We start from the raw sequence: 16293 nt of genomic DNA, 5'->3' as shown, positions 1-16293 counted from the left end.
TACCTGTAGCATCATAAACAAACACTTTTTTTTAATTAGCTTTGAATTGTATTATTTCCCAAAAGAAAACTGCAGGCCACCGAGCATCGGATTACTACTATTGTGACTATAGATACAAAATGCAAATGCAGTTTAAATAAACGTTTACAAAATCCACAGCTGGTTGGTGTCACCCTGTGGGAGATTAATCAACAATCTTTTTTTCCACATGATTGGAAACAGATCAAGAAACAGTGTCACCCTGGGAATGATAGACCACAGAAAAGTGCCACTGTGGGAAATAGATCAAGAAAAAGTGTCACTAGGAGATGGATCAAGGACAAAAAAAAAAAAATTCTTATTTTTTTATTGAGGTAATTTTTTCTTTAAAATAGAGGGAAGAAATAGTGTGGAAAGTAATCAATAAGCTTACATTCCTGATGAGGTTGACTGACAGTGTTCTAAAGTGCTTCCTAAATTAGCTCCATTTAATGGTACAGCTAATGTGCTGCTAATGTAAAATATGCTGCTACAATTAATGTGTCTAAAATATTTAGAATTAGGGAGAAAGATGAATATAAAATTAAAATGAGGCAAGATCTATGTTGGTATATTAACTCTGCATGGATAGATAAGCCACATGACTATGATGTCTTGCAAAATCTAATCCTGATTATATATATATATTATATAATATATATATATATATATATATATATATATATATATACATATACACACACATATATATATATACATATATATATATATATATATATATATATATATATATATATATATATATATATATATATATATATATATATATATATATATATTATTATTATTATTTTTTTTTTCTCTCCATTTCAGCAAGAATTGGTAAAGGATATTAGAAACGCAACAAATATATTTTTCCAATGTGTGGCAATCCTCCAGGATGCATACCTAAACATCTTGCCCTGGAATCAAACTTGGGATCAATCGGTTATGAGACAACTGTGCTAGGTTCAAAGGCTATTGAATTGAGGTATTAAAGTAATTGATTGGAAGGAGGTTTAGGAACCTGGTTTACACACACTATCAAAACAAACTAATCATTTATAACTGAGGAAGGATTGTGCAATGCAAGCTAGGTCAAAGGCCACCTATGGTAGCCAATTCACTATCATCTTGGCTAAAGCATTATCATTTTCAAATATTTATAAAGACTAAACTTGATAGTTTAAAAATGAGAAAATATCAATTAAATGTAGTAATAGGTGCCAACATTATGCACAATGAAGAAGAACTAAGCATATTAGCATACACATGCAATTAAAAAAAATTCACATAGCTGCTTCGCTGAATAAATATATACTGTATTGTTATATACGGTCAGTCTTTATTCCACATTTTTCTCACACTGTATTCAGTTTTGTAAAAATGACAACTCTAATTGTCTGATCAAGTCCTGAACATACACTTAATCCCATCTTATCTGGACTCCAGTCAAAACTTGTGATGGGCTGACTGGTGAGGGTAGAGTTCTGCAGGAGCTTCACCTCCCCAACAACCCCAATCTCTGACCCATCATCAAGTTTCTTGCACCTTGATGCAGGATAGGAATATTTCCATAGCATAACTGAACCATTACCACCTGTTGTGACGAAGACTTCACGATTTTGTGGCAAATGTTTCCCGCACCACACGGTAGACTTGTGGCCCTTATCCATAAGTCTTGTAAAGCCCTTATCTGTATGGAATGTTCGAAGATCGTGGATGTAGAATTTTGATTCTAAGGTAGTGGTTATAAGCTTGTTCATCAATATGTCTTTACGGTCAAATTCAAGTGAGCACACACCATTTTTAAGGTTTGTTTCCCACTTAATAGCCATGCTGCGAAGATCAAACATTTTCACGTCACCATTATCAAAGCCAGCACAGAGAACTCTTTCTTCAGTAGTGTGCGAGTTTCCAAATGCCACACTCCAGCAGTCACGCTTCTGTTCACCATCCTTGGGTTCAATGGTGATGACTGGCCGATCTTTTTGACGGGGGTCCCACACTTTTACAAGTCCATCCCTGCTGCCAGTGGCAATCTCTGGTGCACCTAGTACAATATTAATCAACATATTACTACAAAGCTCCTTTCAATATTTTATCTGTGTAAGCAAATACAGTTCTGTAATGGCTGTTTCATTTGTGGGAAATACAGTACATCCAATTGATACTTCACCAAAAATCTTCCTAGCATTCCATCATACAATATACTGTACAATATATGAAGAATTGAAGTAAATATGCTATTTAATTTGATGACCAGAAGTAAATATGCTATTTAATTTGATGACCAGAAGTAAATATGCTATTTAATTTGATGATTTGGTCTGGTCAACATACTTCAGCCACATTAGTGTGACTCATCGCCTGCCTATTTAATTTGAATTATTACTTATTTAAAAAGATACTTGCAAACAAATATTCTAAATTCAATGTGTGCTGTACTACTCTTCCATTAAAGATTTTTTACACTCTACAGCATGTTTTGTGTCAATATAAAGAGCAATGCATCAGCAGAGCTATAAGCTCTTGAACAAAACTCATTTATAAATAGAAATACTGCTTATGTAAACAACACATAACTTAAAATATATACAATGCATATTGCTTAAACCTACTCCAGCTTTTCCTCTGCTAGTCAGGCCTAGTAAGAGAATTTGTTTTCCATTGTTGGGGACAGGAAGCTTGTTTGGCTCATCGAAGTCTCTCTAGGCCAACAAGTGACCTTCACCACAATGCAACCAACAATAGTTGCCCAACTCCTGGCACCTATATACTGATAGACGAACAGAGGTATCAGGTGTAAAACTGTGCCCAAACAACTCTTCCTGCCTGAGAATCGAGCCCAGGAACACTCGGGTGTGATACCATAAGATCAACCTAAGGGTATTTTAGACTATTTTGATTACTACTGAAGGAAATTCCATTATAAGGAAGAATACTTAGATCTTCAAGAACAAATTTTTTGTTGTTGTTGAAATAACCATGATCTTAAGATCTTGAGTCACAAGGTAACATTCCATATTTGACTTTCCACTTTACATTTAGTGTAAATGGAAGACAACAGATTTACCTGTGACTGATATAGGACAACAATTTTACTCCATTTCCAGCTCAAGTAGGAGGCTCAGAGGAGGACTGCCCTACTGAACCTAGGTAGCACCTAATATGGACTGTGGCAGCCTCTGAACGGGCAAGAAAGCAAGCTAAAGATTGAAAGGTAACTCTGAGAAAGTACAACAACCCAGGGGACTAGAAAGAGTCACGGCCGCTGTGATTATGCAACTGGGCAGCCCAGCACGCCCCAATCAGCAACTAACCACTCCCTACCCTGGGCCAAACAAAGGTACTGGGACCTAAACTGACCTCAAGGGAATAGTAGCAAACCAAGCAGTCACTACCTCTATGGGAATGGGGACCCAAAGGACCCAGAGAAGAGAACTCTGAACCCTAAGGGGTGTACTCACAGGGCACTTAGGGAAGGAAGCCCTAAGCCCATGCCGGCCGTGGTACAAAACTCCTGGCCTCCAACACGCAAAAGGAACACCAGCAAGGTGAAGCGAATCAGGTAATTGAGGCCAGAGCAAGTGTCCATCCTGTATTGCTTCAGCCGACAAACTGACAGTCCAGCTGCCGGCTCAGTGGGCTGGGATTCCTCACCCCCTCCCGGGATGGGGGGTTGGGGCAAATATGCGGTACTTTGTGTGATGACGTGTTGCTTGTTAGCATGTTTTTCTTTGGGGGAGTTTCTAGCCTTTGTTCATTCTGAGGTTGCAATATTTCTACCAGGAGGGATATGTTTTCAAGTGCCTACCTTTCTGGGTGCTCAACCCCTATCGATGGCAGACATGAATACAGATACTTTCATGCATGAGTTTCATAGGCCATTGCTCCATTTGTCTCTCTAAGGGGACCATGTTCTGGCTAGTGATCCCCTGGTATGCATGACAATTCCATATGAATAAAGCCCCATACTAATATTAGCTGACATCAATCCAATAGCTCCAGGGAGCTGCCCCACAGAAAAAAAAGAGTGAATGTAGGAAGAAGTTTAAGTGAACTATTCTTTGTTATAGATACAGGACACAACAAATAGCAGTATTTATATTACCTTTGCCAATGTTCAGCCCAGCAACTCCATCAATTGCATTGATGATCTGACTGTGAGCCTTGACAGAATAAACTGGCATTTCAGGAGACTGCAGGTCAATAATTTCCATCTTTCCTTCAAAATCTCCCGTGGCTAAGTGTCGATCCTCCAGAGTTGAGGCTCCAAATGTTCCTGTGAGTGACACTTCATTCAGGCAAAAATTCCTATGCTAAATTCCATTAGTTAAATAGAAATTCAAGGAGTTGCAATAGTCAAAGTTTATTGTCCACACTTGTCTATACAGTGGAACCTCAATACACCTGATTAATTGGAACCCAACTAATTCCAAAAGAAGACTCGTTATAATGTACAGCATTAAGATTTAAGGCTTTATTTTATTTTCTATTATGTTATTAGCAAATATTTTCTTTATGTAAATTATAGAACAAATAATAATATATATAAACAAAACATTTTGAATATAAATACATTTCAATTTTTTTTTTTAATATTTCTATTAAATAGTGTAGCTGTAGCACCAAATCATTGATGATGCCATGATAAACCAGAACCTGAATCTGAAAAATTCTCTCCAGCTCATCAAGACATCCATTTAAACTCAGTCCACTCTATCAAAGTTCCACTACAGTATGTATTTATATAATTGTGTGACTAAACTAGGCATAACATCCTCATTTATTCAGGGAAGGTTTTAGGTTACAAAGTTCTTCAAAACTTTGCAGTAAATTAGATGCAGTTAGTTACAATATAGAAGTCAATCATTTGTCTAAACGAGTGCAGCAAATTTCAAAGGAAAGCTTTGAGCATATTAAAGCTTGAAGTTAAGCAAATTGTGAATTGGCAAGTATACTTCATTCATAAACCTTGGAGTGCAACTGCTAATAGCTCATCCCAAACCAATTGGACAAAGTGCTTCCATTCAGCAAACACTAAGGCATATGAATGAAATGTACTTATGGATTACTAATAGAACCCAAAGTAGCTAACCCAGGTTTAACTGCACAAAACCCAAACATCAATAACGCACATAATTAGCATGACGAACAGACAAGAAAAGAACATACAAGCTTGAGGCCCATGGCAAGAAATGAGCAAGGAGGAGTCCAGCAAGGGGACTCTAACACAGGACAACACCAATAATAAGAGCTTCGGATCCAGAATATGAGTCAGAGGTCCATATAAGACCGAAGGCCCAGGAGAAGGGCTACGTGCCTGAGGTCTAGAGTTCAGCAAAGGGAAAACAAGCCTGGGGGGCCCAGGGAAGGGAAAACAAGCCTGGGGGGCCCAGGGAAGGGAAAACAAGCCTGGGGGGCCCAGGGAAGGGAAAACAAGCCTGGGGGGCCCAGGGAAGGGAAAACAAGCCTGGGGGGCCCAGGGAAGGGAAAACAAGCCTGGGGGGCCCAGGGAAGGGAAAACAAGCCTGGGGGGCCCAGGGAAGGGAAAACAAGCCTGGTGGCCCCAGGGAAGGGAAAACTTTTTTAACTGGCCAATGCCTGGGTATACAAGTCTGATGTCAAAGGAAAAGATTATTTATATATATATATGTCGTACCTAGTAGCCAGAACGCACTTCTCAGCCTACTATGCAAGGCCCGATTTGCCTAATAAGCCAAGTTTTCCTGAATTAATATATTTTCTCAAATTTTTTTCTTATGAAATGATAAAGCTACCCATTTCATTATGTATGAGGTCAATTTTTTTTGTTGGAGTTAAAATTAACGTAGATATATGACCGAACCAAACCAACCCTACCTTACCTAACCTAACCTATCTATATAGGTTAGGTTAGGTAGCCAAAAAAGTTAGGTTAGGTTAGGTAGGTTAGGTAGTCGAAAAACAATTAATTCATGAAAACTTGGCTTATTAGGCAAATCGGGCCATGCATAGTAGGCTGACAAGTGCGTTCTGGCTACTAGGGTACGACATTATATATATATATATATATATATATATATATATATATATATATATATATATATATATATATATATATATATATATATATATATATATATATGTCGTACCTAATAGCCAGAACGCACTTCTCAGCCTACTATGCAATGGCCCGATTTGCCTAATAAGCCAAGTTTTCATGAATTAATTGTTTTTTCGTACTACCTAACCTACCTAACCTAACCTAACCTAGCTTTTTTGGCTACCTAACCTAACCTTACCTATAATATAGGTTAGGTTAGGTTAGGTAGGGTTGGTTAGGTTCGGTCATATATCTACTGTTAATTTTAACTCCAATAAAAAAAAATTGACCTCATACATAGATGAAAAGGGTTAGCTTTATCATTTCATAAGAAAAAAATTATAGTAAATATATTAATTCAGGAAAACTTGGCTTATTAGGCAAATCGGGCCTTGAATAGTTAGGCTGAGAAGTGAGTTCTGGCTACTAGGTACGACATATATATATATAGTACTATATATATATATATATATATATATATATATATATATATATATATATATATATATATATATATATATATATATATATATATATATATATATATATATATATATATATATATATATATATATATATATATATGTCGTACCTAATAGCCAGAACGCACTTCTCAGCCTACTATTCAAGGCCCGATTTGCCTAATAAGCCAAGTTTTCATGAATTAATGTTTTTTCGTCTACCTAACCTACCTAACCTAACCTAACCTAGCTTTTTTTGGCTACCTAACCTAACCTTACCTATAAATATAGGTTAGGTTAGGTTAGGTAGGGTTGGTTAGGTTCGGTCATATATCTACGTTAATTTTAACTCCAATAAAAAAAATTGACCTCATACATAGAGAAAAGGGTTGCTTTATCATTTCATAAGAAAAAAATTATAGTAAATATATTAATTCAGGAAAACTTGGCTTATTAGGCAAATCGGGCCTTGAATAGTAGGCTGAGAAGTGAGTTCTGGCTACTAGGTACGACATATATATATATATATATATATATATATATATATGTATATGTGTGTATATCACGAAAATAAACACGTGATTAAGAATGTGACAATGTCAGACCACGGAGGAAAAATGAAACAGGAAATTTCCTTAAGTACTTTCGTATATTAAATACATCTTCAGAAGGTCATTTTACAGATCGAGTGATGGGTATAAATAGGCAGGAGAGAGTGGTGAAGTAAGGTGAGGTACAATACTTGGACAACGCAGAAGGCCCATTGGCCCATCAGATGCACCCAATTAGCCCTCACCTTACTTCACCACTCTCTCCTGCCTATTTATACCCATCACTCGATCTGTAAAATGACCTTCTGAAGATGTATTTAATATACGAAAGTACTTAAGGAAATTTCCTGTTTCATTTTTCCTCCGTGGTCTGACATTGTCATATATATATATATATATATATATATATATATATATATATACATACATATACACATATATACACATATACAATACATTAGTTTTTATAAGAAAATCTTCCTCCCAAAATTGGATTAAGTCTGGCACAAAATAGTCTGGATTATAAAGGTTCCACTATATATTTCACGGCTTTAATTATTTGTTAATGACAAATGAGAATCAATTTTATATCCATTATATTATATATAAAAATATATATAAAATATATATTTTATATTTATTTATGCTGGTTGGCATAAATGTAGGTACTGTACTGGTACAGTACAGTACCTGCAGTACCTACTGTACAGTACAGTACTAGTGTTGCATTTAGTGAAGAAGAGCAAGGAATGCCTCATGCAAACATATCAATTGCCTAATATCATTTCCAGCCCTCATTTATATGCAAAATGAACACAATTTTTCAATGCAACTAAATTTATTGACAAAGGAGTAAATATGTAAACAGGAATAAATAAAAGTGCCCAACACACAATGTAACAACAGGTGATATAATGCAACAGAGAGAGAGATAAGACATACATATCAAAGTAGCAAGATACAAGTACAATTCAGACCTCTACGGTACACTGGTTAAACTGAGATCTGATGAACCATATGAATGTATTAGAGGAGGAGGGAAGGCAAAGAAAAGATGCTAGTTATTACAAAGGCCCTCTGTGCATTTATAAATTTTCCCTTTAAGTTTAATACTGTATGAGTAAATTAATGTTATAAGTAATTTTTATAAGATATGCCCAGACACTTATGCTTATTTGTAAATAAATAAAATACTCTACAGACCGATCATTAAACCCAGCATACCTTCAACAAAAATAGTTTGATAAATATCAAACAATAATAAGCACCAGTAATAAATATCACTCCCCTAAAGATGCAATGAAATAGAATAACACTTAAACAGCTTCACAATAAAAAGTACAGTAAAATATTTGCATTAATCTATATAATATACTGGAAATAAACTCAGGATAACCAATATAGAAAAATAAATACTTAAACGTAATGAAAACATTGTTTGAAATTATTAAATTATAGTTAGGCATAGTTGAATGAGCAAATAATTTGCATTTTAAGGATATATGTAACAGAATCTAGCCATGAAAATAATCATTGTTATTAGAACATATACAGTATAAACAACAAAATTTTTTACATGAAATAATCAGAATATATTGGGACATACGTAATAATTCATACCACACTTTAACGCTTTGGGACGTTCCACATCGTGCAGCAGCTTAAGGTCTCCGTCGCTCATCTCGTACACCTGTCCAAATACAGTACACCATATTATACATTTATGTCAACTGAGCACAGCTACCAAAGCAAAATTATAAATTACATTGCTGGCACTGTGTACTCGTGCTCAAATGGATTAATTGAACCGACTCCCCTTGTTTCATCTTAAATGACGTTCAATCTGGCACAGGCAGTCACTTTAAACAATAATAGTCTTTACCAAAATGACTGGGCAACTTATGTTGCCTGTATATTGCAATGAAGAAAAAAAAGCTTCCAGTCCAATTAGCATTTTAAAGGAATGATGTCTGTTCAAGTGGGGGTTTATAGTACAATACCGAGTACATTTATGATTAAACAAGCCCAATACAGTATACACAAACAACAAAATAGTGTACAATATAAAACTTTAGACAACTGGATAAATCACAACTGTCAACAGCCCGTCCTCCAAAATTGGGAAGGTAAATGTAACAGCACAAGTGCAATTATGTACTATTCATAGCAGTCAGGAATTGTTCTCATTTTCACTTTGTATTAAACCGTAATAATCAAATATACTGTGAATATTTGAGTTTACTGTACCTGAAAACCATGACCTAACCTAAACGTCTTAGTGTTTGAAGATAAGCATCTTATTGCTTCTTAATTACAATTAATACTTAACCTATAGTTATATTGATATTACAGTTTTATAAAATAAAACAAAACTAAAATATATCAATAAATTGTGAACTCAGGATATTTTCAAATTTTGTATAAAATCGCTATTGTTTAGTAAAACTGAAAAAGAAATTCCTGATATTTAAAACTTCTGTATAGCAAATTGAACTTGAAAACTTCATCCTAAAATTCTGAGTGTCTTAACAGAAAACGAGGAGAATAAATGGAGAGGTAAATGTAACAGCCCCATAAGTGCAATTATGTACTATGCATGACAGTAAGGAAATGTACTTATTACACTTAGTATGAAACAGTACTGTCAATTCAGAGGATGGGTTGCTGTCAAACAGAATAAAGCACAAAGTAAGACATTATACTACTGAATATGATTAAATGAAAGTTTAATCATGAAAATTTGTAATGCTAGTTAGACTTAAGTTCGCCGAGGTTTTCCTAGGCCAACGGCTGACCTCTCCAATGGAGAAAACTCGTAACAGATGCTCAACTCAGTTTAGTTCATTTATTATGAACCCCATACCCATCTTGTGGGCGGTAGTGGAAAGGGTTACAGAGGCACATAATGGGCTCAGGGACTGAACCCCACAATTCATTTTGCTAACTCAGAGCTACCTATTTACTGCTAGGGAAAGAGAAGCGCAAGTTGTAAGGCAATGTACCCAAACATCTAGTCCTACACTAAGAAGGGCAGCTAATGTTTATACAAAATGTTTTTGAGTTCATGCCCTAAGATAGGTTTCTCACCTATAGGGTTATAAACCCATGGAACTACCTACTTACTGAAGCTGTAAATGCAAAGTCATGATTCTAGTTTAAAATCCTGGTAGAAAAAATCCTCAAACAATGGAGGGGACCTTTAACAAGTCGCTGGCTTCGTATCTTCTTTAAGGCCATTAACATGATAGTGGCCTTCAGATAAATTCAGCTAAAAATAGCAAACTTATTGCTATTACTTTATGCCACTTTAAAGAGAGAATAATTAGCATACAGTACTGCAGTATAAAGTACAGTAGGTGTTTGTTGAGTGGTATCATGATATATAGAAATTATTAAAAGTATATTTATGCAGCAGACATATTTAAAAGAATGAAAAATAATTATAATTCACTTAATGTTATCTGCATATGCATACAAGTGGTAGGGATGCAGTGGGCTTCACAGTAACTGGGAGTGACTGCACACACAGCCTTACCCTTGCTTAGCTCATGGAGAAAATCCCAAAGAAGGGAATCATTCCTCATCTCAACATGAACAATATTAAAATCAATGCAACATGGTTTTGTTAAAAATAAGTCTTGCATCACAAACCTGCTCACATTTTGGAAACGATAACTACCTATTCAGAGAAAGGACTTCCAATTGATGTAATATACATGGACTTCGCAAAAGCTTTTGTTAAGATACCACAGAAAAGACTAGCAATGAAAGTACAGGCACATGAAATAAATAGTAGAATAATAGAATGGATAAAACAATGGTTAAAACAAAGAAAGAAAAGAGGTCATCTTAAATGGAATTGAATCTGACTGGAGAAATGTGATGAGTGGGGGTAGCCAGTGCATATATATATACACATGTTAGACTTATATTGAGGTCTCCTTATTCACCACCATCTTTAGTGATGGGGAAGGGGACAGAGTCTTTAGTGACAAGCCTATGGCACAGGGACAGCAAGCCAGAGGCTTGTCAAAGATCTCCCCCTCCCCATTATTTGTGATGATATTTCCCAGCTGAATTTTAAGTGATATTGTTTTAGCATTTATGGCTTCATTCCTTTGACACCAGTAGCCCTGGCATCTGTAAATGCTCTGTATACTGTATCACTCAAAACTAGTATTGCCCAAGTCCCAAAAGCTTAAATGCTGTTCATACATAGAAACATTATTTTTATGATTGCAATGTGTGGAGCATTATTTATGAACTGGTGAATGAATATGCAGACAAAAATAATTCAGTATACACTTTACTGGTTATAGGATAGGATATTAAGATAAATTTGATTACATCAAATTTACCTGCTAAGACCCAAGTCACCACTACACCACAAACCACTGATTCTCAAGGAAGACAATTTTAAGAGATCCTGAGGAAGACTGTGGTGAACTAAAGACAAGCCATAAGTTCCTGTCCTGGTGGAAGCCCCTTAAGAGATGACGACCACCAGGTAAAGCATAAATATCATACCTGGAGGGCCCCGGTGCCCTGGGGGTGGCTACCAATGGCAACCACCTTCGCCGACCGCGGGATCCATTTCACATCGAAGGCGCTGTAATTGAGGCTCTTCTCAACATATACCAGCACCTGAGGCTTCTCCATGACGGTAGGCTCGAGGGGACACCAAGCACGAGGGCGTCAGCTCCAGGGGACACCAAGCACGAGGGCGTCAGCTCCAGGGGACACCAAGCACGAGGGCGTCAGCTCCAGGGGACACCAAGCACGAGGGCGTCAGCTCAAGGCTCGGGGTAGCCAGCACGGGGGAGACAAGTCAGCTGGTGTAGGTAAACACCGGTCCATAGATTTACCCAAATCGGCCCAAAACTACACAAATCGTCCTAGCATTACGTAAGTAATGAAGAAATATGGTATATTTACTTACTATAATGTTGGTGCTACACGTAGAACATGATCAAACCTATTTTTACTCTGAAATAATCTAATTTCATAACGAAATGAGACGTAAATATGTGAGAGGTTAGAAATTAGAAATTCTGATTCTTGAGAAATTAGATTCTGCCCGAAACGCTGCGCGTGCTAGTGGCTTTACAAGACTGTAATTACCATAATTGTATCCTCACATTCCTTATGTACATTCTTGTATATGCATAAATAAATAAATAAATAAATAAATAAATAAATAAATAGAGGTGACGCCATAGGAAGTCGACGGTCCAAGCGACAATTGTGAGGAGCGACTTATCCAAGATATATGGTCGCCTGGAGAGTGTTTGCTGCCATATCAGCCTCCTGTACACAGTGATCCAGTCGTCGTATTTCATGGCTCAAATTGTCGCAAATTTAATTGGTGATATTAAGAAGTAGAATGTGTATTTATATAATATCTTTCATAAACAGCCATTAAATCTTTAATATTTATTAAACAAAACGTGTCTGGAAGTTAAATCAACTCCACAGGACAATAAATTTGTTATATAGATACTAGCGTTATTCGTTGGTATGCGTTCGCAATTTAAACGGCTCATGTCCTTTTCGTTCATTGAACACCGAACCCTACACAACCATGCACAACTCAAAGTCCAACAATTCACACCCCCGGAGTAATGCAATTGGAACCTGACAAGTTGTGTAACCGGAGCCCGACCAGTTGTGTAACCGAAGCTTGACCAGTTGTGTAACCGGAGCCCGACCAGTTATGAACCGGAGCCCGACCAGTTGTATAACCTGAGCCCCACTAGTTGTGTAACCGGACCCCGACCAGTTGTGTAACCGGACCCCGACCAGTTGTGTAACCTTAAGCCTAGCAAGTATACATCTCATCCAACCCCCACAAAGCTAAACAGTCCCAGCTGAACACAACCAAACTCCATTCCTAGCTCGACCAAACAAAAATCTGCTTAGAGCTACCTAAAACCCTCCACTTGTAGTAGAAACACACTATGGAGCCATATCAAACAATTGAACTATACACAAAAAAAGAAACCCAAATTTCTAGCAAACAAACATAAAGCCCTTGCAAAGAAACAAAGCCCTAGCAAACAAACCTGGAGCACTAGTACACAAACAACCACTGGAGCACAACCCAAAGCCCAACAAGTCACACCCCTGGAGTTATGTAATCGGAACCCGACCAGTTGTGTATCCAGAGCCCTGGAATACAGCTGGAAAGGATCATCAGGTCAAATAGGGGGACCTTTGACAAGCCGCCGGCTTACTGCCCTCATCGAGGCCACTAGTGTTAGTGGCCCTCAGGTAAATTCAGTTCCAGGAGGGGTGTCCCCGCTAAGTTGTTCATCTATTGCAGTATCATACTATCATGCAAGAGGAGCCACACATCTATGGTTCATCCAGTAATATCAGCGGACTTCTAGATGTTAACTACTCGGCTTAGACTCGGTTACAAGTATCTCTGGGAATTCTCATTATCTGCTGATGTAGATCTGACCAAATGTAAACTGTATCAAGATTGTAACTTGCTTAGCTTCAGTCCCTGAGCCCATTATGTGCCTCTGTAACCCTTTCTACTACCACCCACAAGATGGGTATGGGGTGCATAATAAATGAACTAAACTAAACTATTGCAGTATTTGTACATTGAACTGTCGCTTGTCAGTAAACTTAGTTGTTAACTATTAACTTCATGAAATAATATTACCTTATACGCGAGAATAATTCTGAATACACAGCGAGAAAATTGATGAATGAGGCTTTGGGTCAGGCGGCGGCGTAGGCGAGCCTGGCCTGAGGACAGGCAACTGTAAATGCTTCACCCTCCACATACTTCAAGTAAAAATAATTGCCAACAGAACCTAAATACCGAACCTACTATACGCCTAATTAATTATAGAATATAAAATTAATTTATACACTATAAAAACTTTTTAATACACAGTACATGAAAGTCGATAATAAATGCGTCTTGGGATGTGGGGGAGACGACCGCCGCGTTAACGAGCCTAGCCTGACGACGGGGTAGTTTAACACTGGGGAAGTGTATTCTACATAATATCCTACCCATATAATGTTGGCAAATCATGATCCTCAAAAATCTTCCACAATATCCGAGAGAGGACAGACTATTTAGCATTAGTGGAATACAAACATTTGAATACTACACAACCCGGATGAAAAAAAATAGGGAAACAATGACCCTCGGACACATTACAAAACTCAATGCTATAATAGCGAACAAATGTATAATGCATTAAGCATTGTAGGTGGAGGTAGACTATATATTCATGCATACCTCCCAACTGCTCAGATATATTTGCAAAAAAAAAAAAAAAAAAAAAGAAAAGTGATCAGCCTTACCTACACGGGACCGACGATGCTCACGCCACGGCTGCTTCCTGACGACTGACCGGGTCGGCGTCGATGACCCCGTAGCGACCAACCGACCCAGAGACTCCCTGCCTAAAATTATTTGAACAACGTATTGAAATTCCTAGCGTATAGCGCCAGGAATGTGTAAATTAATATTTATATGCATTATAGGCCTTTCTAAAGTAATTTATAGATCTGAATATCATATATTGTCTAACAAACGAATTATTTAAGTTAAGATTTTAATTATGCCAGATACAATTAATTAAGTCTCATCGCACACAAGAAGATTCGTCGGCGGATTTTTTTTTATTTATATATAAAAAAGTTTTTAAATTCTTGTAAAGCCAGTTTTTAAATTCTTGTAAAGCCACTATAGCATGCATAGCGTTTCGGGTAGGTCCTTAATCCTAATGTTTATCCCGGAGTATGACCCGCCAAATCGTTTAACAACCTATTCTCTGTCGGGTGAACAGTTAAGGATTGTCGTCCGGTCAGTCCTTCCCGGCCAGGATCAAAGGGCTTGTAACGGTTCTATTGTTACGTAAAGTATGGTGACAAATAAACAGACACTAAGATACTATATATATATTTGGTCGAATATACAGAAGTACACAGGTGATACTTTGATGTGAGTTGGGCGCACTGAGCGTCGGTACAGTATCTCGCAAGTGTCTGCTCTAGACCACACTTGAAAGTAGACTAGTTAATGTTTGCTATTCTGCTGCTTATATGCTCGGGCAACACCTCACCGTATTGCCCGGGCAACGCCTCACCTCATTCATCTCCAAAGGTTGACAGGAATATTAACAATGCATTTGGAGCGAGTATATTATTGGGATAATCTACTCGCTACACCATGTAATGTTTGTCCGTTGACAACGGATTTTTCTCTTGTCCTGGTAAAGCTTCCTAGATAGTGAGAGAGAGAGAGAGAGAGAGAGAGAGAGAGAGAGAGAGAGAGAGAGAGAGAGAGAGAGAGAGAGGGGGGGGGAGAGAGAAACGGTAGCAGATTGGTAAACACAGGCCAGTTACAGCATAAAGGGGAATTTGGAGGTAATCCCATAATAAGGAGAGGGTGGGGGAGTCACGGCGGCTCGAGAAGGGTGTGTATTCATGACCAATATGCCAGTTAGGAGCCGCACTCCCAAATAAAGGTGACGTTGAACCCCTCTCTGAGCATACAGCATTTACAGGGTGATCTCCCAACTTATTATATGCACTCGAGTGTCCACTGTTGATCGATTGACGACAGCAGCAGTGTGGCTGCAGTGGTCGATCTTATTTTATCAGGAAGTAGTTGGGGTCTCTGTTTGCCAGTAAGTAAAGTATTAGTTAAGTTCAGTATCCAGTGTATAAAACCCTCAACCCGTGATACCTGGCACAGGAGGCTGTAAAGTCCATCACAAGAGGAAAAGAAAGTGCTACGTCATTACATAACACTTGGAAGAGGTATGAGGGATAAGGATTTGGGATGGGACAGGGGGGAAAAGAATGGTGCACAACCACTTGGACGGTCGAGGATTGAACGCCGACCTTTAAGAAGCGAGACTGTCGCTCTACTATCCAGCCCAAGTGGCTGGGCTAAGGGAAAGGAAATATTTACCTTTTCACTGACTTTGATGACCAATTGTAATTACAGTGGTTGAGCTCAGCATACGCTTTTCCAATTAGTGTGTTTACTAGTTTTTAGTTTAGTTCATTTATTATGCACACCATACTCATCCTCTAAGTGATTGTGGAAAGGATTACAGAGGCACATAATGAGGTTAGGGACGTTCTCCCGTTAGTGAGGTCAGGGACTAAACCCAAAATCCATTTATCTAAGCAAGTT

At 37.6% G+C, this 16293-nt stretch overlaps 1 protein-coding gene across 3 annotated transcripts; it reads right to left on the bottom strand.

The window, feature by feature from the left end:
• Positions 1 to 810: 810 nt before the first annotated feature.
• Positions 811 to 12009, bottom strand: Wdr92 (WD repeat domain 92). 3 transcript variants are annotated; one of them, XM_069330168.1, is made up of 5 exons: positions 11843 to 12009; positions 11646 to 11794; positions 8739 to 8808; positions 4133 to 4303; positions 811 to 2071 (listed from the first exon to the last, which is right to left on the bottom strand). In XM_069330168.1, the coding sequence occupies exons 2-5, from the start codon at positions 11775 to 11777 to the stop codon at positions 1380 to 1382; spliced, it is 1065 nt and encodes a 354-aa protein (XP_069186269.1). In that variant the 5' UTR covers positions 11778 to 11794; positions 11843 to 12009; the 3' UTR covers positions 811 to 1379. The 3 variants fall into 3 exon arrangements, with proteins under 3 accessions (XP_069186269.1, XP_069186268.1, XP_045607428.1); XM_069330167.1 differs by having other exon boundaries at positions 11646 to 11882; positions 11914 to 12009; XM_045751472.2 differs by having other exon boundaries at positions 11646 to 12009.
• Positions 12010 to 16293: the final 4284 nt, after the last annotated feature.

The sequence above is a fragment of the Procambarus clarkii genome, chromosome 23 (assembly GCF_040958095.1).
Source record: "Procambarus clarkii isolate CNS0578487 chromosome 23, FALCON_Pclarkii_2.0, whole genome shotgun sequence".
Taxonomy (NCBI): Eukaryota; Metazoa; Arthropoda; class Malacostraca; order Decapoda; family Cambaridae; genus Procambarus; species Procambarus clarkii.
This window is presented reverse-complemented; position numbering and strand designations above follow the sequence as displayed.